The 27561-nt window shown below is 36.4% G+C and overlaps 1 protein-coding gene across 12 annotated transcripts in view; it reads left to right on the forward strand.

Moving 5' to 3' along the window:
- The window catches only part of Btrc (beta-transducin repeat containing E3 ubiquitin protein ligase), a 180123-nt gene that overhangs the window by 90656 nt on the left and 61906 nt on the right, over positions 1 to 27561 (forward strand). For 4 of the 12 annotated variants that reach the window (XM_063244250.1, XM_063244275.1, XM_063244266.1 and 1 more), the window contains one exon: positions 27229 to 27318. The exons of 3 other annotated variants lie outside the window; for them this stretch is intronic. In XM_063244250.1, the coding sequence (XP_063100320.1) occupies positions 27229 to 27318 (90 nt within the window). Of the gene's footprint in view, positions 1 to 14493; positions 14572 to 27228; positions 27319 to 27561 lie in introns of all 12 variants that reach the window. 5 more of the 12 variants (XM_063244246.1, XM_063244259.1, XM_063244288.1 and 2 more) reach the window with 2 other exon arrangements.

Consider the following 27561-nt stretch of genomic DNA (forward strand, 5'->3'; position numbering starts at 1 on the left):
TTGTATTTTCAGTAATAATGATTTTGAATATTTGCTCTTGGAGTTAATAAAAGGTGTCATGATTATCTGTGGTATGGTCTTTCTGATTTCTTAGGTTCTGTTTTTTTTTAGGAATATTGTGGGTTAGAACTGGAATGGCTGAATGAGTACATACTTTTAGGAGAATAAGCTCTCACCTCTACTCCTTTTATTCCTGCATGTTATTGGTCACATACACATAAGTTAGAAAATTAGAAAAAAATTTAGTTGTCCATGTTTCAGTTTCTCTTTGCTAGAGCTAAGGGTCAATATTTATGAAATATATCTCAACTGCTGAGTATGCTAGTGTCTGTTTAAATCAGTAGAAAATATGTTGATCTTCCACAACATAAATTTACTCAAGCCAGCTGTAAGGTTTAGCAGAGAGACATAGTGATTGGAAACAGTTCACTTCACCTGCCTGAAACTAAGAATCAACTCTTCAGTATATGGATCACTGGTATGTAATAATCGACTATTATTGCTTTGTCCGTTGGTCTCTTTTTAAATCATTTTGGAACCTCCTGGAGTTATTTTCTTGCTCTGCTGACATCAATCCCATGTGGCAGAGGAATTGTGTATAATCACTTTGGTTTAATCAATAGAATAATTGATAAACCAGATAAGATTTAAACTGATTATAGCCCTTACAGAATTCCCCAGAGGCCTTGGGCTCTCTTAATTCTGACATGTGTGTTGTGTACCCTAAGGATGAAGTGCAGTTTGAATTATCTGTTTTTATTTGCTTAATGATGGGGAGGGTGTTAAAGTCAAATGTTTAATTAACCCAGCAATGGGCTGCGTTGTCACTTACACACAGCTGATTGAGATATCTCATGGAGAATACTGAATAGGAATGATAATGTGGCACTGGGATGGAAGATTGCTTTTTCAATCCATTTGCTGGGTCACTGCTTTGAATGTCTTATTGGATGAAAGGCATTCAGCCTGGAGAAAAAATTCAGCATTTAAGTACATTTTGTTCTCTTCTCCCCATCCATCCCCTCCCTGCTCAGAAGTGAACTAAAACAGATATGTTCTAGGTTTAATAAACCATTCATATACTAGTAAGAGATGAAGGTAGGTAAGTAGCCTCAAGCTACATAATTTCCCGTAGAAACAGAAAAACCCTGCTAACCTCCAAGGCATTGTAAATGTGCGCTCTCTTCCCTCACATCCCAATCCCTTGCCATCATTGTGAGGTTGTCTTCGGTCACTTGCCTTCCTGTGGTGTTTGCTAGATACGCAGCTATCTCCAGGGCCACAGGCAGATCTTTTTCTCCTAAAGAAGCAATTTTTTTTAAAAGTATTTTTAGTATTTTTGCTATTTCATGCAGCTGATTGCTATTTGGTTGTGTTGTCTAATCAAGTAATGTAGTGAAACTTAAACTTTCAGAGAGATGAAAATTTGAAGTGAGATTACGATTTCTTTTGCTACTGCTGTTGTATAAACAACTGGTGCTGTATGTGTTCCATTTTTGTTGAGAGACAGTTTGCTTTCTGTTGGGACTAAAAACTAGGCCAGGAAAGAGCCTAAAAGCTCACATCATCAAAAATGTAGTCTTGGCAGTTAGAATTTTAATGACGTACTGCGAAAAAAAAAAAAAAATACCCCTCGTTTTATAATTGCATGTAAAATTTTTTAAAAATTACAGCTTTTCCTTCTGTATAGTTCTTATGTTTCTTTCCTCTATCCCTTGAAGATCTAAAGTAGAAGTTTACAGTTTTTTCTTGATTTTATTTATTTGTATTCCAGAGAGTGCAAGAGGGAGAAGGATATAGGATTCTTTTTTTTTTTTTCTTTTTTTAGCCTGAGTCCCTCTTCTCTTGAGAGCATGGTCTGGGGTCTGACTGCTGGAACTGCTTACAAAGCAATGGAAGCATGCAGCTACTTTTAAGGTGCAGGTTGGAGTTCTTTGGGTCAAAGCAGAGCAAACAGGTCGCTTATCTTGAGGGACACAAGCAATAAGCTGAATATAGAGCAGCTATTTCAGGAATCATGTAGGTCATTTAATTATCCATTATGATTGAGTGGCTAATGCTCTTTTGACAATTATGTGACCTTTGTTATTACTGAAACCTTTCGGGGGTCTTTGTGGGTCAAATGACCCAGTCGTCAGTGCTACCAGACTTTATTCCACTCGGAAGGAAAGGAGATGTTGAGAACCACTGGCATTTAAAACGACTGCTTTCTTACTGACCACTACCCAGAATGTCCTTTGTACAACAGTCCTGATAGCAACTGGTTTTGAAGTCAATCATTTTTTATTGTCTACAGGAACAAAGGACATGCATTGCTTTTCACAAGAAGGAATTTTAGCAGACAGACTACTACCAAATTGGCCATTTGGAAATTCATAACTTCTGTAATGCAAAGAATAAGCATGCTGATATTAAAATTAATGTTTGATCTCTGTTATACCAATCATCCATTGTCAAACTCAGAAGTTAGTGGGAGTTTTTCAATCTCACAAAACAACCAAATGCTGTTGATGATAGTTAATAACAGATTTTGATTAAAATTAACAGCTTTTCATTTCAATGCTAAAATGATTGTTAATTATATAATTGCTTTAAAATTGAGATGCTGAGCAAAGACAGAATTCAGAAACATTATGTCCCTTATTTTTTTCTATAGTCAAAAAAGGTCACTAATATTTCCAAAGAAAATGTTTTATTCCTACCACTAAATGACAGTAAAACTTGCTTTTGATAATTGTAGTGACTTACAATTCTCAAGAAGTAAAATAATTTAAATTTCTTGTAATTCTTTGGATTGCAGACACTCACAGTGTAGAAATAGTGATAGCATAAACTAATTGTAGGATGTCAGAATTTAAATAAATTCTGTGTGGTTAGTAAAGTGGAAGATAAAGGTATACAATTATTTTTATCATTCCAAAACTACAAAATCACAATGCTATGGGCCTAAGAGAATAATATTCTTAGAATAATACAGAAACAGCCAGGTGGCATGGTGCACACCTGTAATTCCAGGAAGCTGAGGCAAGAGGACCACAGGTTTGAGGCCAACCTGGGCAATTTAGCAAGACTTGGTTTCAAAAACCGAAAGAACAAGGATCGGAGCTCAGAACTAGAGAGCACACCTGAATTCCTTACTCAGTACTAAGGGGTGAGGGGAGGAAGAGAAGAAACGTTGTCTATAAACATACTGTTTAAGAAACCTTTGCAGTGTTACAGAAAAAAAAAATTTCTCTCTGGAGAAAAATAAAAATCTTAAAATCTGTTACTCATCAAAAATCATTATTTTAAGCAACAAAAATCCTACATTGACATTGTTTATCCCTGGGGCGATGAAATTAACCCATCTTCCCAGATAACTTCTATTAAACTACTACATTTAGAACTCTAGTTTTAATCTGTTTTGGGTCTGTTTTCATTTTGTTGTTTAGTAATAACAGATGAAAATCAGAAGACATGAATTGCTGTAAGTACCCTTTGACCTTGCAGAAATAGAAGCCTTATCACTTAAATTTTAAATTCTTTAGGCCAGTGCTACCTGTCTTGAAGGCCTATAGAATACAGGCAGTAGAAGCTATAGTCATTGTTTTCTGTTTAAAGATTTAACTTATCTCATTTTAGGTTTTTGACTTTCTTGGCAGAGATAAAAATAAGAAAGTAGGATTTACAGTAAAAACAAAAGTTAAACTCCAGTGTTCTGAATAAGGAATACCACTAGTCTTTAAGAGTAAAGTGAGGGATATTAAGTGTGGTGTGCGCATGTGGCTTTTGCTTTTAAATACATGCTTATTCTTTAGTTTTGTAGAGTGTGTGTATGTTCTACTGTGGGTCCTTCCAGTAGTGCTTTATCTCCAAGCTAAGGCCCCTTTTACTTTATTTTGAGACCAAGTCACTAAGTTGCCCAGGCGAGTCTTGAACTGTGATTCTCTTGCCTTAGCCTTCCAGGTAGGTGGGGTTACAGGTGTTGGTCCTGTATCCCTATTCTTTAAAGCATATACTCAGTACCTATGTTACACTATGTTTTTTTGGCCTGGGAACCAGAAATTTATGTCAGTGAGGGGAATGGTATATGGAATTTTAAAGACCTGAAAAGTTGTTAAGAATATATCATTAGTGGAAAAGACCATAGGATAATAATAACATAATTTATAACATAACATAAGATAATTTCTTAATACGGAGAATAAAAGGAATGGCTAAATAGGGGGGAATTCACAATGGAAATGTGTATGTAAACACAATCTTAATCTGGTCTTGGATGATTTCCAGAAATACACTTACTTGAACAGGGTAGTTTTATTTTTGTTTGGTAATAAAAACAGCCTACCAAGTTAAAAGAACCTTACGTTTCTTTCAAGATATTGTTGAATTGTAATAAAATGGTATCTTCCAAAACAAGGAAGACATCTAAGATTAGAGGGAAAAAAAAGACTCAGAAACAAGGATGAGAGAAATAACAATTCATTCGAAAGGGTTCTGCAGTTCTCAACCCAGTTTTGAGAAATCAGAAAGATCTACATAATGCAAATGTCTTTGAGTTACAAAAATAACCAGATGTTCTTATTAGTAGAAGCAAATGTTTGCCTCTTAACTTACACAGAACTATATCAGGATTCTGGATGAAATATGTATAAATATGATAGCCAAACAAACAACAAAAATAATAGTGGTATTGCTAATAATAGTGGATCTGCTGTAAATATATAATCATGAGGGTGATGTCTTGAAGGGGAACAGCATTCCTTCAGATTCATGTAGATTTAAGGAAGCAAAATAGTTCAAGTTAATTATATTTTCATTCACATGATAGTTGTTTTTGGCTTTTTCAGTATTATAGCAAATTTATATTCATTTTACTTTCACTTTGGGCATTTTGTTATTTAAACCACTGTAAACATATATATGAAATTCTGTTGGTTTGACAAGAAAATCAACCTATAGAGATGTTTATTTTTCAAACCTATTTGAGACTTTTAAATATTAAGCCAGATTGTTATAAATAGATGTGATTTAGTGACTGCATGTCATGTTAAGCAGAATAAAACATATATATATATATATATATATATATATATATATATATATAAGAAAAATGTACACTTGAAAGGATAAGATGTAAAGTTTTGTTTTAAAGTCATGACTTTAGAGCCAAAAATGCTTTAGAATAATAGTAAATGGACTATTATTTCTGATGTGGAGGATATTAAGTTGTTGCTAAATTAATATACAAACCTTTGATTAAGAAGTCACAAAGCTGAACATGTTCAGACATGTGTGTAATATCTTTTTACAGAAAAGACAACTGTTTTAGCTATTTTTGTGGGGAGAGCATATACATATATATATATATATATATATATATATATATGAAAACTTAAGTTGCATAGCTAGACTTTGTTTTTAAATTTTTTTTTGTCTTTTTCATTTTTATCGGTACCGGGGATTGAACTCATGACCGCCTGCTTGCAAGGCAGGTGCTTATGCCACTGAGCTAAATCCCCAGCCCCTCATAGCTAGACTTTTAAAGAAAAAATACTAAAATGGTTTACTGTGACGCGCTTTGTGACTTGAAAGTTAACAAAAGCAACACTGCTCTGTTCATTTATGCCCTTGCTTTTTCACTGCCTGGTGCAGTTCATCTCCTGTAGTCTTATCAGAGTATCTCAGTGCTTAGTTGAGCTTGTTTATCTTAAAAGAGCAGAAGGCAGGCTTTTAGGGAGTAAGCTACATGTTCCAGTATAACAGGCACCAGAGCTGTTTGACTTTAAAAACATTTGATCTCTTACATGAACAGCCCGTGTCAATGTAATAGGCACTACAGCCAGGCTATTTGTTCAGTTTTCTATTATTTTAGCTTTGAAATAACTGTTAGTGCTGCTCCAAAATCTCCGTGTATAAAATTGTGTGTTGGCTGTCCCTCAAAGACTCGTAAGTAAACAAGGTGATATGTGTGGCCAGAGGGAGGATATATTGTTGGCTTTGTTTTAAATAATAACTATCCCTGTCTAACGATGATTTTTGTCTGATCTCTGATGGTGTGCTGCATGGCTTTCTGTGTATAAATTTGCAGAAGAATATCTGAAGGTAGACTTTTGTTACCAATGTATGTGCTCAGTAACTATCAATTATGAACTTTCACAGTATTTTCTTGTCAATAATGAAGCATTTAGAGTTTATGAAGCTTAACATCACAGATCTTGCACCATTTCCCTAGTTTGCATTATTATTGACTATGAGCAAGCAAAGAATTTAAGGGAATTTGTTCGTTAGGCTTAAATTCTTACTTTGCTTTATAAAATTACTCTACTTTTTCTGCTGGGAATAGTTTGGCATTTGGAATCAGGTATCAGTATTAAAAGAACAGAAAACGAAATTTGTAAAACTCCCATGGACGTTCTTTCTCTTTGTGAGTATGTCTTCTTTTAAAAGTAGTTGGGGGGGGGGGGATTTAGCTCAGCGGCATATGAGGTCGTGAGTTCGATTCCCAGTATCTCCCCCACCCAAATAAATAAATAAATAAAGTAGTTAGAATGGGAGTTTGTTATAGTAGTGATAGAGTGGCAGCAGGTGATTTTAATCCTTTTCTCCTTTGTTTTGAAGAATTCTGTTTGTTTCCTCATTCTTGTAGCTTTCTGATATTATGTAACACTACCAGGATACCCAGTACTTCTGATTTAGCCTAAAATACATTATATACATCAGCTAGCACAAACATAATTGTTTTGAAAGACAACCCTGTCTCTGTGGAGTGTCATGTGCTCTGACATGACATCTGTAATATCTCTGAATACATTAAGCACTTTCTGTGTTAGCTGTAGATGTTAAAGTAGTAGTGTGTTTTAAAGATTGTGTACTGTGCAAATTCTGGCTTGTGAGGAAATGACAAGTGTTTGCCTGCATAGGCAATATATTTTTCCCCCTGAGATCCCCACACACCTAGTTTCCCTCAAGCTCATCATCTCTGTCAGGTTAATCAATAGGCACCGTATGGCAGAGGGTCAGTAATCAGTGTCATCGTGCCTTTAAATCGTGTTGAAAATTTGCTTAAAGCCTGGGCCAATTAACATCGAGATGATGAATGGATGAGAAGATGGGAAGAGCCTGCCGCTCAGGGGCTTTGTGAGGAAGAGATGCTCAGCTGTTGAGCAGCAGACACCAGCGAGTAAAATCAGCCATTCATGTGAGCTCAGTCCACCCACTCTTAATGATAATGTCAATCTAGCAAAATATATACACATTGGAGTTGTCATGAGTTCATAAATCAAAGGAGTTTGTCAAAGGCATTCAGATTAACGAGGCAGCAGCAATAACAAGTCAAATTTGCATAGAGAATTGCTCAAATCTCAGTAAATTATGATCCTGTTTTTCATTTGATTATTTGCTAATGTCTCAAGAGGGAGAATGATTATATTAGCATGCAAAATCTACTCCAGAAGTAGAAATCCGAGGTATAGAGGACCAGCACACTATGACAATTAATCAGTTTCTGCATACTAGCATAAATGCACAAGGCCTAGAAATGAACTTCTTTTTTATTATTATTTCTCCTTGCTACTGATCCAAATGGTTCAGCTTGACAGAGACTTTATATTGCTTTAACAGTGTTCTGAATTGTGCCTGCAGGCAAGACATAGTTATGCAGCTATAACCAACCTATCCATCTGCCAACCAGATTGGAATTCTCCTATCCAAGGCTTCCATTAACCCCCACTGACAGCTCCAAACAGGATTAAGAATTTGGAAGCATAAAAAATAGTTGTTGTTTGCAGATATATACAGTTCCTTTGTATTTGGAGAAAGGTCGAATCTGTAATGTTTTATAATTAGTGTCAGATCATGTAGCAGAAGGAAAAAAACCTGGTTGGCAGTTTTTTGACTCCGATTACAGAGAGAACGGCAGTTCTAATGGCCAGTGAGTGCTTTCTATTCTAGATGGTTTCTAGCACTGTCCTTGACTTGGTATACTGTATTACTAAATAGCAGAACTCCTTGAAAGAACCGGTGAATCTGTTAAGAGTGTGGAAGTGTATGGAGACTTTGATGTGGTTGTGGTTTAATTACGTGAACTGCTATGCTGGAGAAACTGTACCTGAAAACATTATCAGGGCTATTATTTTATGAGGTTGTATACTTCAGATCTTCCCTGGTACTTGAGTAATAGGATTCTTTAGTCAGTTTCTAAACTTAAATGACCTTAGCTTTCCCCACTGTATCCTAAGGAATAATTAAAATATATTTAAACAGTTTTTGTCTTTTTTTTTTTTTTTTTTGCCTTTTGAGATAGGGTTTCATTATGCAATTCAAAGCTGGCCTCAAACTCACTGTGTGACGCCCAGTCTGGCCTAGTACTCACAGCAATCTTCCTGCCTCAGTCTTCTGAGTACAGGAATTACAGGCATGTGCCACCACCCTTGGGTAGATTTTGTCACTTTTTATTAAAGAGTTTGAATAATTTTATTCATGGAACTAAGTTACTTAAAATAATAATTGTTGCTATTTTCATAAATCAGCTAGGTGTGGTGGTGCACACCTGTAATCCTAGCACTTGGGAGGCAGAGGCAGAGGCAGAAGGATTACCACAAGTTTGAGGCTACATAGTAAATTCAAAGGCTGGCCTACATTGCAAAGCAAGACTCTGTCTTTAACGAAACAAAAGATAACCAATTTTTGTAAATTGCAAATATTTGGAGGCTATAATTAGCTCCAAGCCACATAACAAATTATTGGGGGGAAAAGTGTTAATCTAGTTACTAGCTTGCCTGTAAAGATGACTACATGATGTCTGCAGCTAGTTAAAAGAAGTGGACCCTGGGGCCGGAGATTTAGCTCAGCAGCATAAGCGCCTGCCTGGCAAGTGCGAGGTTGTGAGTTCTTCCCCGGTACTGCAAAAAAAAAAAAAAAAAGAAAAAAAAAGAAAAGAAAAAAAAGGGACCTCAATATTTGCCATTCTACCTGCTGACGAGCAGTTGATTCCATTTTTCAAATGGATTGAAAATCAGTTACGCTTCACCACGATTTATTTTGCTAAAGTGATGTGATAATTCCAGTTACAGAGTCCTTTGAATTCTTGCACTGAAGACTGACATAGGTGGAAAATGTTACTTCTAGTTTTGTAAATGTTAGTTTATGTATTTATAACAGACATGCTATTCAACACAGACTCAGACTTGAACAAAATACTCAGGATGCTTATAAGGCATTGTGAATGGTTTGACTTTCATCACTGAATAAATTAGACTTCCTTTAATTAGAGAATTCCCTCATAATTATCCATAATATCAGGAATTGTTTGTTCAAATAGGTGGCTGATAACAGTAAATACACTATTTACTGGATCTTGGAGAATATCACTTCATCGGTATGCTACCATCAAACATCTTAATTCTTGCTTTGGGCCAAAACAAAACCAAAAAACCTCTGGAAAGTTTGGAATGTCTTGGTTACTCACTGAAGAACTTTTCCTCATGAATCAAGAGTTAGCAAGCTTTTTCTACAAAAGGCTCGAATAATAAACAGTTGGGCCATGGACGCTCTGTTTTGACTACTTCCATTGGCTATTGTAGTGTGGAAGCAGCCTTAGGTAATAGGTAAATGAATGGGTGTGGTTGTGTGCCAGTAGAACTTTATTTGAAAACCTGTGCTACAAGCCTGAATTTGCTGATTCTGAATGATCATGCTGGCATTATTGGTACTGGGGACCGTCAGACTGTAGTGTTAGGCTCTTGTTGAAGTTTCTCTGTCTTGGAAACCAATTTTCAGATACCTGGATAGTGTGAATGTAAGATTTGAATTACTTATATTGAACATCTATTTGTGTAGAATGTTGGCAGGTAGGGGGAGCTACATGTTTCCCAATAAAGTTTTCTTCGTACTGGTTAATTTTAGAGTTAACAATGCAAAACTGTACCTAATTAAGTGCCAGATTGTGTGAATCAAGTTAAAAATGATAAGGAATTTCCAATAGAGTAATTTGATTAGATTAAATAATCTTCCTATGTTTGTAATTGTCAAGTGAACTAAATTGGAATTAAGGATCCTTCCAGTCTGAAAGTATTTGATCTTGAGATCAAATCACATGTTTATGGGGCTGATGAAGAGACTTGGTTAACTAGGACAGAAAATACATGTTGAGAGAAGTAAGTTGTAATATGACAGAAAATTCTGCAAAGTCCTGAAAACCAAGAACTTCATTTTTTTATATCATAGGTGCAAAGAGACATTAAAAGATTTTGATGATAAGACCATCATTACATTAGTGGTGTAAACATTAATCTGGCAATAGTTTTCCTCCAACAGAAATTTAAAGCCCACATACATTATGCTCATTTAGTGTTGAACTGTGTTGGACTGTGATTCAGAAAAAGAAATTGGCCCTGCTGTGAAGAAGAGTGGAGAGGACAACATGTTCTTTTGTCTACAAATATGACAGAACGTATCAGGTACAGGCTAGGCAAGGATGTCAGGGAGTTATCTCAGTACTGATAGTACTGTTAGAGTTGTTGAGGGCCTGGGAACGCAAAAAGTAGAGTAAACTATTAAAATAAGTGATTCAAAGGAGACATTTAGGCTGGAAATCAATTAAGAGATACTGAAAGAAAAAAGCTAACTCTTAGGATTTAAATCTAGGATTTAAAAAAGTTGGGAGGAAAATTTAAATGGTAAAATGTGTGAATTTTGAGTTTACCATTTGAATTACTTTTTATGTGATTACTTTTCTTTTTTAATTCATCCTTAGTTACTTCTGACAACCTTTTATCCAAAATGTGTCCCTCACATCTCATGCATTAGATTTAGCAATGTTTCATTTCTTAGCTTTGCTTTAACCAAATATTGTTATGGTCTGCCCCCGCAAGATTTCATTTTTTACTTTAACCAAATCTCTGTTATATATGTCTGCTGGTGTTAAAGCCTGAAAGCTTCTGTTTTCAGTTACTATTAAGACTCATTCTGTCCCTTTTAATTCTTAGCAGGAAAACTATTTCAGTTGACAAAAAAGGTAACAGATAACAGAATCTTCTGAAGAAGTATTTCAATATGATACTGCTATCTGTAGAATGTTGTTAGTCTAGAGTTACAACCACATTCTGTTGAAATATTCTGACTACTGGGAATGTGCTGTTCTCAGCAATCAGGTTAGCTTAGGGTTGGCCTACAGTTGAAGGATGAGGTATAGTATCTCTTAACTATATTTGATGTGGATTTAACTTTTTTTTTTTTTTGTATGGAGATCAAACTCACAGCCCTGTGATGCCGCTGAGCAAAAACCCTGGTCCTGATTTAGCTTTTACTTATCTGACTTTCCCCCATTTCTTAATGTTATTCTACATTTAACTTACTTTTGAGGGAGGGGTACCAGGAATTGAATACAGGACCTCACGCTAGGTGATGTGCCACTGAGCTAAATCCTCGGCCCTTTAACTTACTATTTTAATTTAATATTTGTTTTGAAATGACTTCAGATGTACAGAAGAATTGAAAGAATAGTGCAAAAAATACCTTTATGCCCTTCACACAGATGCACTAATGTTAGAAAATGCAGATATGATAACATTTGGGTTATATGTACACACAATCACATACTTTCATTTACTTATTTTTTTCTGACTCATTTGAAATCTACAGACATAGTGTTCCTTCAGTCTAAATGTTTAGTGCATGTCTCCAAGCAGCAAAGACCTTATTCTAAAAGCCATGGTATGAACTATCAAAGTCAGAAAATTTAAAGGATTATCCCTCTGCAGTGGAATGCTATGTATGCTATGTGTTGATAAAGGGAAATGTTAGTTTATTCGACAACATGAATAGATTATATTGTGGTAAGTGAACAAAACCAGATTCAAAAGTTTGCATTTTATACAAGTCAATCTATATGACATTCTGGAAAAGGCAAAAGTACTGGGCTTAGAGAAAACAGTCACTGACTTCCAGTGGTGATGGGAGATGCTGCCTATAAAGGAGCGGCACAGGGGTGCCAGGGCAGGACAGGCTGGTTGCATACTTGTGACAGAGTTATACCATTGTATGCTTTTTAACAATAATTGTGTACTTTTATCAAAACTTACATAGAACCATATACCAAAAAAGGTTGAATTTTCTTATATGTAAATTTTAAAAGTAGGGAAACAATTCTAGAATTTAATATGGATAGTGTAGTCAGTACATCTACTTGTGTTTCTCAGATTTTTTTTTCCAGTTGCCCCAATAAGTCCTTTTTATGGGAAAAGGAGATCTTAGATCACAAAATTGTTACATCTCTTTGATTTCCTTTGATCTGAAATGTTTTCTCTCGTTACTGTTGTTGTTGTTGTTGAAACTGTTGTGATTCTATAAGATATCCTTCATTTTGGGTTAGTCTCGTATTTTCTTATGAGTAGATTCAGATTTTGTGTTTATGGCTAAGGATACCAGAGAAATAATGCTATTTTCTTCTCAGTACACCATATCAGATGGCACATAAAGTAGTTTCTACCAGTTTCTCTGTAAAGTCACTGTTTTCCATTTGTAGTTATTAAATGTACTATGAAGAAATATTTTGAGATTATACAGCTATCCTACCACTTACCAAACTTACACCTGCTAATTTTAGCACCTAAAGATCATTTCTTGTTTGTATCACTAGTTACTCTTAAATAGAATTTAACTTGTTGACCCAGGCAACTAAGCACACTGCATGTTGGGATTCCTTACGATAAGGTGCAAGTAGTGACACTTGGTGAGCTCTCTTGAGTGATGCTGAAGAGCCTGTAGAACTACTAAGGTAATCACTTAGGGATAAATTGGTATTTCATTACTCCCAGCCACCCTTTCACTAGCATTCAGCTTCTCCTCATCACTGGTAGAAGCCTAGTGATTTCTTATCCTTGATATCCTGTTTAATGCTTCTACCTTTGTCTTATGTAACAATAGTTTTGGATTTTTTATTTCTCATGATGGATGGTCCAGAGTAAAAATGTTGGGTTGATCTGTTAAAAAAAGAGCTAGAAGCCAGGTGTAGTGGCACACACCTGAAATCCCAAGTGTCTGGAAGCCCAAGCAGAAGGATCGCCATGAGTTTGAAGCCAACCTGGGCTGTATAAACAAGTTCAAGGCCAGCCTGCACTATATAGTGAGACCCTGTCTCAAAAACAGATAATTAAAATAAGATAAAATGAACTAAGACTAGGTATAACAATGTTAATATTTTTCTTCCTTTTTCTTGTTTGTTGGTGTTTTCAACAACACCTTCTGTTTTCCTCATTTGTCATGTTTTATAGTCATTCAGGAAGGAAAAGAAGTTAGAACTCTGCAGTTCTTGGGTTTCCATCCCTTTTCTTGTCATATGATGTACTTTTCTTCATCTTAACTTTAGGGACTTTTACCATAAAATGGTCATCACAGATGTAAAATACCAAGTTAAGTCCTATAAGAGATTTCTGACCCAAAGGAACAGTTTGGGGTCCTGGCCTATCAAGGCAGCAAACAGTGACATACACAGCCAACACATGCTAGCCACAGTGGCAAAAGAACCTTAAACGTTAGTACATTTTCTTTTTTATTTTCATCTTTCAATATCTTTTAAAATATCATAGCTGATACAAGCCAGAAAAGTGTTAACTTATATTTAGGTTCAAAACAGTAATTATTAGAATAATTTCCTACTTGTATAAAAATATTTGATAAATATTCCTCACATAGGAAATAATTTCTGGGTCTAGAAATAAGTAATTCTTTAGTTAGAATGTAATGATTATATGTAACACAATTAATATGTCACCAGTAAATTTTAAAATGTTAGTTACAAATGTAATTGTGTAATTGTAATAGAAGCCAAATAATATGCAGTTTAAATTTTCTGTATTTTGTCTTAAAGGTAGTGATTTACATTATATAGACTAGCAGATTTTGAGCTCAATTTTTAATGACTTTTTTCACTTTTCATGGTATATAAAAATTCTATTGACATTTTAGGTTTTTTTAGTTACCATTTGAAGTAATAATGACAAGAAATAGACTTTCTTGTGCTAAGGACTGTGCTACCTTAATTTAAGAAAAGAAAATCAAATCTGAGTAGAGGAAGAGAAAACTATTTTTTAGGACCTAAACTTGGAGATCGATACACCCCAAACATTCACAGTAGTTGAAAACTACTTAAAAGAGAAGGTAATGATCCTGGTCTAAATTGTCATCAGCTAAGTGTGAGCTGAACTTTGTTGTGTCTAGTGTCTACCTGTGTTGAGGGGTGACAAATTTGACTTCCAAGTCAATAAGATGTCATGGGCAGGCATAAACAGATGAGATACTTCCATTCATATCTGACATACATTCATTTATATACATGGTATCTCTTTTCCTTTATGTATCTGTGGGTTGGTATCCATGTAAAACTTCAAATGAATGAATGCATAAATATACATGGTGATATAGCTTACAGAGTTAGAAATGTAATTCCATTTACTCCCGCAGAATAAGATTGAAGTTAATAAGAACTGAATTAAAGCTTACTTTCTTTCACAGAATTCCTCAGAGAGAGAAGACTGTAATAATGATGAACCCCCTAGGAAGATAATACCAGAGAAGAATTCACTTAGACAGGTATGAAATTCAGACTTACTTAAAAATAAAAGTGACCAACAGCAAAACAAGAGATAGGAAACCCTTGATTTGCCATTCTTTAAACACTGGAGCTTGAAGGAGAGCCCTGTGCTCTCAAGTTGGTCTGACCATAGCTGTCAGCTTCATTCAGGTGACACTGTTTTGCAGTCATTTCAAAAAATCCTAGGTGTGACAGTATAAAATAAATGGTTGATTGCATGTAGTGAATATTAATGAGAAGAAAAGGTTTCTTGTTTCAGGGAAAAGAACTAAAGTGAATTTTAAATACAGATGGTAGAATAGTTGGCTCTAAAACCTAATTTCCTGTTAAGATTGCTTATACATTTTTTAAAAAGTCAAAAAAGATTTGCCTGTAATTAGCTACTTTTATTTTGTTTGCAGTTAGTAGGAATAGAGGCTTTATGGCCGGTACTGGGGACCAAAACCAGGACTTTGCAAATCCTAGGCAAGCACTGTACCATTGAGGTATATCCCAGTCCTTTTTCAATTTTATTCTGAGACAAAATCTACATTGCCCAGACTGCCATCCAACTTGTGGTCCTCCTGCCTCAGCTTCCAGTGCAGTTGGGATTATAGGTGTGCTCCGTGACATCAGCGTGGCCACTGCTGGCTCATTTACAATATAAACATGCGTATATATCTGCCTTATTTCCAGAAAAGCAGCACATTTCACTGAAAAGGCTCATTCCATGATGCTCTTTTTAATTGAGTGATTGGTCTTTCCAGACAGGGTCTCACTGTGTAGTGCAGACTTGCCTTGAGCTCACTGTGTCACACAGGCTGCCTCAGCCTCCTGAATACTCGAACTATAGGTGTGTACCACCATGCCTGATTTTTTCTTTAATATTAAAGTATCCAAAATACTGGCCAGAAATTTTCCGTTTTCACTGTCTCTAGCTGCCTTTAACATCTCTCTTCTTTATTGAAAACAATGACAAGTACATGAGTTTTGCCAGAAATGAGCATGTGCCATCCACTTCTGTTGTTCTATTACTAGGAAGTAAACCTGGAACCCTCACACTGAGTTACTTTTTGAAATGTTTTTCAGCAGGAATGGTAGCACATGCCTATAATCCCAGTATTCGGGAGACTGAGGCAGGAGAATCACTGTGAGTTTGAGGGCAGCCTGAACTACATAGCAGGACCCTCTCTTACAAAAATCACTAAATTGCCTAGGTTGGGTTCCAGCTTGCATTTCTTCTGCCTCAGCCTCCCAGAGTGCTGGTATTTCAGATATGTACCACAACCCTCAGCCAGCCTATTCATTTTAAATGTAAATTGAGTAAAATCTACACCAATAACAGTAAAAATTATTTTAATTACTAGCATTTGGGTCATTGTTCTAGGACATCGAAAAGAAATATTTGTTGAGCACCTACCATGAACATAATACTTGTTTAATTCCCTCAGTAACCCTGTAAAATTGCTAGATATGGTATAATTCCCCCCCCCCTTTTTTTTCTTTTGTACCAGGAATCAGTCTTAGGACCTTGCCCTTGTCAGGCAGGCACTTGTGTCACTGAGCTGGCACTGTCTTAAAATAGGTTAGATGACTTTAGTAACAGAGTGATTTGAAGCTCAGAACTCACTGTTGCCAAAGTGTTTTTGCCTCTGCCTTCTGACTCCAGTTTGCATATGTTTAATTTAGGAAGAAAAGTACTTGAGACTGTGACCCATTCATTTTAAAATTTACTATGGACAGTATTTTCTCCTTTTTTAATAAAAATAATTGTTTTAAGTGGAAGTGAGTCAACTCAGGAAGCTTTGTAAATAAACATGTCAGTAATTGAGGTTGAAATAGTTTTAACTATTTAGAGATAAATACCTGATCTATAAATCTAAATCAGTAGGACACTACTGAGTAAAATGCATTTGGAAGTTGAAACACTGCCCACTGTACAGAAACAATTGTAAGAAAACAAAGACACAACAAAAAGTTTTGGCAACTTTATTTAAGCTAACAAACGAATTTTCACTCTGCAAAGTTATAAATTAATTTTAATAGGCTGATCCAGATGGTCCATTTGGAAAATGGATAGGCTGATCTGTTGAAAATTAAACTAAATTTATCTCTCTCATACTTCAAACTGAAGTGAGAGAGAGAGTTGTGCCTATTAAGTCCAGCACATGCAGATGGACCAGCAGGTCACACATGGGACTAATCTGATTCATTTTAAAAATAAATGCAAACATTATTGAATCACTTTATACTTACAAGATCTGTTGTGTGCAATATTTGAAAGAGATTTAATGCTGTTTTTTCATTGCTGTTTTAGCAGATTCTCTTCATCCTCTCAATTTTAATTTACCAACTTCCCCCTTCCTCTTGGTGCTCCAAAATGATTTTTATAATATCTGTCATTCAGTGTTCAGATCCAAACTCTAGAGATTAATTAGGTCAAGATCCCCCCACCCGAACCTTTCTTTGTGAATGGTTTTATCTCCATTCTTTTTGTGAAGAGCATGAACTCGGTTTTTAGAAAGAGAAATGGCCTTTAGAAACAGGGAAGGGGGAGATCCTCTGGGGCCCTCAGAGTCTTTTAGCTTCTGGGTGTTTTAATAGCCCCATAAATGCAGATTTGTAAATTTATTGCAGTGCCATCTGGTTTTGTGCTTGAACCAGATTACTGTTGGCTTGTGTCTGTCTATTGTGGTGGTCACTCCCTGGGAGTTTGCCCTCTCAATCTTAGGAGTGATGAATAGCAGGGGTCGATGCAAGCGGGTCACAGGGCAGCTGTTCAAGACTGCCCTGAACTTGATTACCCCACCAATGATGTTTTTTTTTTTAGGCTGGACTTAATACTATACAAACTGTTTAATCTCTTCCTTTTCTCATCTACAAATGACAGTAAGGAAAGGTCATTTGCTGCTTTGTTTGTTTGTTTCCCCTGTGGTCTTGTTCTATAGACAAAAAGGTCACCCACTTATATCTACTGTTGATGTGAGATTGGTGTTGTGAGAGTCAGTCCTTTAACTTGAGATTCTTTTGTGATATTTAAGTGGGATTTCAGAAATTCTTTTCATCATTGAGTCTAAAAAGTTCAGTTATGTTCTAACAACTTCATATTGTTTTAAACTAAGATATACTTTGGATTTTTAATTCTAAGTAGAGTTTTGCCATTGACGGGATATGACCACATGTTAATTTTGTTTTGGTTTGATTTGGTTTTTTAGGTACCAGGGATCGAGCGAATGAGCTTGCGCTTGCCAGGCAGGCACTTACATGCCACTGAGCTAAATCCCTGGCCCTCACATGTTAATTTGCAGAGCTATTTAAATATTGGAGGAGCTGAAAGAAGAGTTATCACATAGTTTTTACATACATTAAAAGAATAATAATGGGATATGTCAGAAATTTGTCAGCTAAAATAAAATAGACAAATTTGTTGAAAAATATAATTTAAAATTAACACAGAATGAGAAAATTAAAATAGCCCTATGTCTGTTGCATACATTAATTATCAAATGATCATATGGTTTTACTAGTGATTTCAACAAACATTTGAGAAAGGAGTAATAACAATCTTACACAGAATCTTGCTGAAAACAGAGAAGGAAAGAATACTTCCTGACTTGTAAAAACCACCATAACAGCAGTTCCAAATCTAACATAGACATTATTACTAGAAAAGGAAATATGGAGAAGATAGTTAGAACGTGTTACCTCCTATCCCCAAGTCACTTTATATGCCTATTTTTTCATCTTCCAGGGTATCAGGGCATGATGGGCATAAATTGTGCATCCTTATAAAGTGCATTTTTATGGTATAGAATAATCTCATCTTGGTATTAAGTGCAAACTTTTATTTAGAACATGGTACAGAGTAGATAGGGTTTTCCCCCCTACTTTTCTACTAAAATGCAAAGCCAAAAAAAATAAAGAAAGAAAGAATCATAGCTACTGTTATTTCATAGCTCTTACAGAGGGCAAAGGCCTGGCAGGATACATGAAAGTACTCACTACTTTTTGAAAATGTAGCATTACAACATGCAACTCTTCTTTGCTTCACATTGGTGCTAATGGGATCTGTCAGTCCAGCCTTTCTCTGTAATTGAGTAAATTGTGACCCCTGTCTAATCCTTCTCCCATCCCCCATTTCCTTTGTGTTTGTGTCCACTTTCTGTCCTGGGAAGTGGGCAGCGATAAATAAAGCATTGAGTAGAGCTCTCTGAACTCTTTGAAAGCAGCATGATGCCAGCCCTCTAGTTATATTTCTTTAAGTGTTTACATTTTTCTGTAGTCTCTCTCTTGTGTGGCTGGAACCCTGGGGATGCAAAGCCATGAGAAAGAGGCCAAGAAGCTAACAAAGTAGCTGTCTCTCTTGTTAGCTTGTTCCTTTATTCTTTAAAAACAAGATAAAAACCATGTGGCTCAGGGCATTACATTTTCCTCCCTTGTGCAACTCTATACAGGAAACTTCACCTGCAGTGAGGGTTTACATTGATTTGGGAGGGAGCAGTAATTCAAGCTTCCATCCTCTTCAAGGATACTTTGCAGTCTTAAAGGTGCTGACCCACCTAGTTAAAGTGTCAAGGGAGGATAAAAAAGTGTCTTTCTCCTAGAAGGTAGCAGCTGCGAGGTTTTCAGCACCTTGCACACTACTGGAAAAATGTCACAATTGTCAGCTGAAATAAAAATGACCCTGTTGTCATCTTCTGTTAATGACTGGGCCTTACAAAAAGAACAGCATTGCCTTTTAGAAGGAGCAAGAGGCTGTTTTCCTGCCTACTATATCTCCCTCCCCTCAAAAATATCTGCTGTCTGTTCTCACCTTGGAGTAGATTTACAAAAACCAGTGAGGTGCTCAAAGTTAAAACATTCAGGATAAGCATGACAGTCTAATGGACATAGCTTCTCTCTACATTTGGATGAGTTGGAGGAAAAAGCACATCACTGACACAGAAAATGACATTGTAGTGTGTATTAACAAAACAACAACAAAAAGTCATTCATAAGCCAGTGAACTGAGAGGAAACATACTGTATTTCTGTTCTTCAGAGGAAAATTTGTTTTCAGGTAGCATCCAGATGGGTAAATACCATGACATTTCCTTTTTTCAGGAGTGCCACTTCTTTGCTTTCCTAAAAAATCAAACCTCACAGAACTTACTTCCTTTAATAGCTAGCTCGGTAATGTTCATGTGTGATGACTTTCCCTTCTTTCTGATTTGATTGACGAGGGGAAAGGTTTAATGAAGTCCCTGCTATCAGGCAGGTGGTTTTTTCCTATTTGTTTTAGGCTAGTCATTTTAATTGTATTGAGTAATTAGAAGGTACACACAGCCAAGGGAGCTTTGTTCTGATAATTGCTCAAGAAAACCCATCCATCCCCTATCTGCTGTTGCTTTGTGTTGAAACACTTCTCCCTCTAGTGGTAATAGTAAGCACTTTGGCTTGGCAGTAGGCAAGGTGTAATTGCAATATGACAAACTATGCTTAGGGGACTGTGTTGTAAATAGTTTAGGGTTTGGCCGTATTTCATTATATATGTGTTTTTTACACTATGAAACTTCCTATCTCTTTTCTTTCTCTAGAAGGGCTTTGGGCTTTGGGTGGAAAAAAATTGCCTGAGATGCTTATTAAAAAAATCATAATGCATTCTGGGTAATGTTTTGCAGCTTGACTTAATTTTAGTCTGTTTTAATTACCTACTTATAAAAATGCTTTTGCATTTGTAGACATTATTTAATACTTTGGAAGAAGCACCTCATTTGAAATAAATAAATAAATTGTACATATTTTAAATAGTCCATGTAAAAGACCCTAAAGGTAATTAATGTGGATCTCTTAAGTAAGACAAAAGTGATCTTGCTGAATCTGAAGAAGTGATTTGTTTATATAACTTCCCACTTCTGCTGAATCCTTCAGAGTCTAATAACATTTTTTAAAAACCCCATTTTTGGCAATTTGTGTCTAGCTACAAAACCTTTCTTCAAAAAGCAGCAGTTTAAAAACCAGCTTCCTTAAAATTATTTTGAGAAAAGAAGATTGTAGAGGGGGTTGCTTTGTTTTATTTTTATTTCAGTATAATCATTCTTTGATAAATTGTGTAATCACTGACTTAGTAGAAAAAATATTATTGAACTCCTGGGTTGCAATGACCATAAAAAGTGTATTTTCATATGGAGAGTCGAAATACTGTAAATAAATTATAAAGGAAATGGCTTATATGCTGAGTCCATATGGGCCCAATTCATTTTGCGTTCAGCGCTTAATATGGATGTACCATTTTTTAAAAAAGAGGAAAAAAGGAAAAGAAAGAGGAAAGTGTGCTCAGCTGCATAAGTCCTAAAAAAAAATCTTCCCCAAGAACAACCAAGGAGTGAGGTGGGATACAGCTTTGTGTCTCTTGAATAAGACTCCATAAGCATCGGGGTGACTTTTTAAAGCTCAGGTCCAGTTTCCTTAGATGTGGCTTTGTAGTTTGCCTTTTCTGTTCCATATTCTTGCTTAGAACCATGATTATGATGTTGCTGTATGTCTGAAGGCTCCTGTTCTTTCCACCCCACCCTCAATGACTGGCCATTTTCATTATACTATACCTTGTTTTGCTATAGGGCTGTTGAACAGATTTCTTTAAGCGGTTTTTTGCAAGGTTAAAAGAATGCACCCTGGTAACAAGTTTGTGTCATTTTAAATATATACCTCCTAGTAAATAAGGAGAAGCCTGGCAATCAATCCGTTTTAGTGTGTTATATGTTTCACCTGACAACTAAACCTTCTATTGATTAGCCATTACTTTGTTAGATAATCCTGTGTCACTGAATCCATTGTAAAAAATTAAACTCTGTAAAATGTTTTACCCCAGCAGCAGTGTGAAAATTGAAAACTTGTTCAGAATTACAGCCTACTTTCACAAAGAAGGTAGTTTTCAGCAAGACATCTTCCTGGTTTATGCTTATCTGCTTTATATGCAATATAAAAACGTATTCAAGTCCCAACGCCAAACTTTCTCTGCCTCTGATTCTGGAGCGAAGCTGCCTTTTTCAGATGTTGCACAGAGACTGAGTCTGTCTTGCCTGAAGCTTTTCTATTCACTGATTTGAGTTCTGACAGGAAGGAGCTTTACAGTAGCAAAATGTTGAATGTTTTGGTCTTTGTATTCCAGAGTGATCAAAGGACTAGGACCAGTTTTAATCTGATGATCTTTACTACTTACTTGGCATATAAGAAAAGTCATATACCCATTTTATAGATAAATGTTGAAAAAATAAGAGCTGTCTCACTAGGCATTTTCTACTCTGCATACTCCATCAGGCCTAATGTTCCCCTAAAAATGTTATGCTCATTTATAAGGGGGGAGAGCATAATTCCGAAGGAAAATAGTTTTTCAACTTCCATAACTTGTGAAGTATACGTGTATGTGCACACGAGACTTAAACCCAGGTCCTCACGTATACTAAGCCTGTGCTCTACCACCAAGCTCTGAGAAGTGTCTTTTCCCCTGAGACATAGCATGATGTTTTTATTAATTGAACAAAGCATCTATTAGTACTTCCCTCTAAAATTATAACTACATACACTTTTTATATTTTGTTGAAAGTTTCATGTTTGGCTTACTGGCACTATAATTTTGTCTTTTGTGGAGTTTTATGTAAGAGAATCATATTTTGGGGTCTTTTACTCAGTGTAACATTCATGAGATTCATCTGTTTCTGTATATATTAGTAGTTCTTATTTTATTTAGTTCAGTAAATGTGCTGTACTCTTTTGTTCTTTTAGTAGGTACTTGAGCTGTTTCTGTATTTATAAATGAAATTACTATGAATATTGTACTTACTGGTTATTCAGCTACTTTTGTGAAGTAGCACAGGCGCCCCCCCCCCCCATAGTAATAGAGATTAAATCCAGGGCCTTTGCACTAAGTTATATCTTCAACCTCAAATTGCTAAATTTCTAAATTTCCTAGGCTGGACTTGAACTTGAGATCTGATTGAAGGCACTTAACACCAGCTAGCTTTTAGCCATTTTTTTTTTTTTAATTGGTACCGGGGATCGAACTCACAACTGCCTGCTTGCAAGACAGGTGCTTTTGCTGCTGAGCTAAATCCCCAGCCCCGCTTTTAGCCATTTTTAAAAATTGCACTGTTTGCCTTTTATTGGTGAGTTCTAGAACTCAGCTTTTGAATCCTGAATGCTAGTTTTTTTGTCAAAGGTTGTGTTTTGAATATTTTCTCACAGTCTTTGGCCTCCCTATTTATGGCATGTATTAAGAAATTTCTAATTGTTTGGATGAAGTCTGGTCTATGACTTTTTTCTCTGTTTACCCCATGACTATGAATATATTCTTGTAAGTTTTCCTATAGACGCTTTATAAGTTTTAGCTTTTATGTTTAAGTGTCTGATCCATCTTGAAGTCTTCCATGCACTACATAGCAGTGTTTGGGTTCATTAATGGCACCCTACTTTTTTTTTTTTTTTTTTTTTGTCTTTTTGAGACAGTCTCACTATGCAGTTCAGGCTGGTCTTGACTTCATTTTGTAGGCCAAATTGGTCTCGAACTCCCCATGATTCTCCTGCCTCAGCCTCCTGAGTGCTGGGGTTATAGGCGTGCGTAACCACGCCCAGCTTACTTCCTACTTTTGTTCATGTATTTCAGTGTCCATGTACTTTTCCTTTCCCCCACTGAATTACATGGGAATGGTTGTCAAATATCCGTTAGCTGTAAGTGCGGTCAGTTTCTGAATCTCTTGTAAGAGATGCTGCTGCTGGGCATAGAGCAGTGGGGCAGCTGTATCTGAGGTGCTGAGCCACTGCTACTTCAGTCCCTAGAGTTAGGACCAAAAATTAGGCTCTCTTTTTTCATACTCTTGATTAGTGAACCTTTACATCAAGTCTTGAAATCAAGTAGAATGTTTTGTTTTTAATGTTTTGATTAGTGTAGATACTTTGCTATTTGTTGGGAGAATACTGAGGCTCAAACTCACAATCTCATGCTTGCTGGGCAGGTGCTGTGCTGCTGAGCTGTATCCCCAGCTTACTTTGCATTTTAAAATAGATTTTAGAATCAACTTAACAGTTTCTATTAAAAGCAAACATCTTAACAATTTGAATCTTCTAGCTGGTAACTGTGGTTGCCACTTAAGCTTTTCAGACTCTCAGCAATATATTTTCGTTTTCAGTATACATTTCTTACATGTAGCTTCAAAATTTATTTCTAAATATTTAATGTTTTTCAGTGCTGTTACAAATTTTATTCATTCTCTGATTGTTGCTATAATATAGAAACAGTTGATTTTTGAGTATTGATCACATTTTCTGTCACATGAATAATGGCTTAACTTTTTGTCTAACTTATTTGCCTTTTGTTTCTTTTTCTTGCTTTTTTTGGGGGGAGGGGTTTGATCTCTAATGTGTTTTAACTAAAGTGATAGGAAAACATCTCACCTTGTTTCCACATTCAGCAAAACAATATTAGGTCTTTCCCAATCTACTATGATATTTGAAGTTTTCCCAATGTCCTTGATTAAGGAAAATACCTTTTATTCCTAGCTTGATGAGGTGTTTGGTTTTGTGTTTGTTTTGTTTGTTTGTGCTAGAGCTAAACACAGGGGCTTCACATTTGCTGGTGTCTGAGTGGCTCTACCACTGAGCTATGTCCCCAAGTGCTTTTGAAATTTTGAGGCAGGATCTTGCTAAGTTGCCCAGGCTGGGCTTGAACTGCAGTTTTTCTTGCCTCAGCTTCTCTTGTAGGTGGAATTATAGGTAGGCACAGCAGGCATTTAAAACCTTTTCTGGTACCCCTGTTTTTATCTCAGGCTGCAATTACACATTTGTTATATCACTGGAAATTGTCCCACATACAGTTTTTTTTTTTTTCTGCTTCCTTTTTGCTTGTTCTTCAGTTTATATGATTTCAGTGTTTGTCTTCAGCTCATTGGCCTTTTCCCAACTGGTTTTTCGGACTTATCCAGTGAATTTTATTTTATTTTATTTTATATTTTTTGTGTTTTTCATTTTTATCGGTACCAGGGATCGAACTCATGACTGCCTGCTTGCAAGGCAGTTCCTTTACCATGGATCATATTTATGTACTTTTTCACATGTCTAGTTCTTTTTATTTGGAAACAGTTTTGCTATGTAGCCCTGGCTGTCCTTGAATTAGTGATTCTCTTGTCTCAGCCCCCAAGTGTTGGGATTACAGGCATGCAGGTTTAACTCATATAGAAGGAAATTTAATTTAATAATATTAATAGTGATTATATACTGCCAATAATTTTTTATTTAAAAATAATTTACCTGTTTTCTTTCCAAAGAATGGTAGTTGGCCAAAAAACTCTGTACAGTATGTTCTTACTGTTATAAATAAATAAACAAGTGAGTAAATAGGTAGGGGAAACATCACAGTGCTTCTTCCAGAAGAGTTCCAATTAATAAATATAGAAAGATAAATTTTAAAGCTTCACCATTAGAACACCGTAGTAAAAATGATCATGGACAGGATCTACCAGTGGATACCAGAGTTAACAAACGTTAGTAGGAGAACAAAGTTTTTCCCCTGGTGTATTTACACTTAGCAATTCCTAGAGAAAAGTTTCCAGTGGAGATTCATGGTAGACAGGGTCTTACTTAGCCAGGCTATCAGGGCTGCCTGCAGCAGAGAGGAGCAGTGCGTCCCCTGCTGCCTTATTGCACTGAGAAGGGTGTCACCTCTGTGTGTAAGCTCAGTCATCACCGCTGTCTGATGGTGAGGAGTCAGATGGAGGGGATCCTCTTGATGAGCTCATCAGTGCTTTTCCAAAGGGTCAGTCTTCAAAGCTAGAGAGGGCTGAGGAGTTGTCCCAAAAAAGCCTGAAGGAGAATAAGGAGACAAAGATAAGAGTAAGGAGAATTAGTTCCTGAACAGAAAAAGGCCTTTAGAGAGACTACTGGTAAAACCTGAGTAAGGTCAGCTCTTCATATTTTACCACATTAATGTCTTAGTTTTGATAAATGTTTTTTTTTGAGTCGGGGTCTCGCTATGCAGTTCAGGCTGGCCTTGAGCTCACTTTGTAGCCCAGGCTGGTCTCGAACTCGCAACAATCCTCACACCTCAGCCTCCCGAGTGCTGGGGTTACAGGTGTGAGCCACCATGCCTGGCTCTCTGCAGTACTGGGGATTGGAACTCATGACCTCGCACTTGCCAGGCAGACGCTTATGCTGCTGAGCTAAATCCCCTGCCCAATAGTTCTTTAAAATATTAATGTAAGTGGAAGCTGGATAAAACAGTGTGTAGTTTTGCAACCGTTCTGTAAATCTAAAACTATCTTACAATTTTTAAAAGGATTTTTTCCTTGCTGTTTGTTTGCTTATTTGTTTGTTTGTCTGTGAGAGAGTGAGTGAATGACAGGGTCTCACCATGTAGCCCAGGCTGGCTTTGAACTCTTAGCAGTCTTCTGCCATAGCCACCCCAGTGCTGCAATTATAGTTGTGCACCACTGTGCCCAACTTAAATGGATTCTTTATAACTATTGATTATGAAAAAATGCCCCCCACAAAAGAAGAAAACATTGGTTATGAGATTGTTCTATGGATTAAGACTTCTTCTTAATTCCAAAACAAGTATTTTTCTGGAACATTGTGCCCTTTATAAGCTGTACTAACATCAACTGGAAACCTTTTGAAAATACAGATTAAGCCAGGTGTGGTGGTGCATCCCTGCAATACCAGCACTTGGGAGGCGGAAGCAGGAGGATCACTGCAAGTTGCAAATTCTGAAACCAACCTGGGCTACAAAGTGAAGTCAAGGCCAGCCAGAACTGCAGAGTTGAGACTCTGCCTCAGAAAACAAACAAGCAAACAGATTAAGTAGGTGTAGTGGCACATGTCTGTAATCCTGGCTTCTCTTTGAGGCCAAGACACATGCAAGTTTAAGACCAGTGTGGATAATTTAAGCAACATCTTATCGCAAAATAAAAAATGCACTAATGATGTTGCTCAGTGATGGAGTACTTACCTAACATGCAGGAGGCCCTGGCTTCAAGCTCAGATTAAAACAAAAAAAGAAAGCAAATCCTCAGAAGCTCTAGAAGGGAACCAAGCAATTTGCATTTTAGCAGTCCTCCAGATGATTCTGAGGCAAACTAAAGTTTGAGAGTCATGATTATACCACCTGTAAAAGTTTAACCCTAGTACTGTGGAAGGCTGAGACAGGAGGGTCACAAGTTCTAGGCCAGACTGGGCAACACAATGACTTACTAGAACCCATCTCAAAATAACACACCCTTTGCTTTTGTATCCACAGGCAAAAGGATATAAGCCAAAATTGAGAGCCAAATTTTAAAGAACATTTACCAATACTTACTCAGACCTTAAAAACATCTTTTAGGAATACCTTCTTCTTCCTCCTCTCCTTCTCCTTTTTTTGGACACAGAGTTCCATGCAGTTCAGGCTGGCCTTCAACTCACTATGTAGCCCAGGTTGCCCTTGAACTCGCTGCAATCCTCCTGCCTCAACTTCTGAGTGCTGGGATTATGGGTATGTGTCACCATGCTTGGCTTGCTTTGTCCTTTCTATCTTGTCTTTTATGTCTTGTAAATGTGGAATTTACAAATATTTGTGTATTGACTCTGAGAAATAGAGCTGATTTGACAGTTGCATATGACACTTTTTCAATATCTCAAAACTCTGAATTTTTGTGAAAATTCTCTTTATAGACATACAACAGCTGTGCCAGACTCTGCTTAAACCAAGAAACAGTATGTTTAGCAAGTACTGCTATGAAGACTGAAAACTGTGTGGCCAAAGTAAGTAATACTATTCACCAGTATATATTGTACCACATCAGAACAATGCGATGTCTGTAGGCATCTAACTCAGTATTGCTGCTAAATTACAGAAAAGAATACAGTTAGTGTTTTTTCCAGAGCATATTGTACGCTGGAATTTTCTTAGGTTCCTTCATGGTTTTTAAATGTAATTACAGAGAATCAATAGAAAAGTATAGAGGATAGCATTGCACAGTTGTGAAATATTCTAAAATGCAACTA

The sequence above is a fragment of the Cavia porcellus genome, unplaced genomic scaffold, assembly GCF_034190915.1.
Source record: "Cavia porcellus strain 051 isolate PalLab524CR breed Dunkin Hartley unplaced genomic scaffold, mCavPor4.1 scaffold_2, whole genome shotgun sequence".
Classification (NCBI taxonomy): domain Eukaryota; kingdom Metazoa; phylum Chordata; class Mammalia; order Rodentia; family Caviidae; genus Cavia; species Cavia porcellus.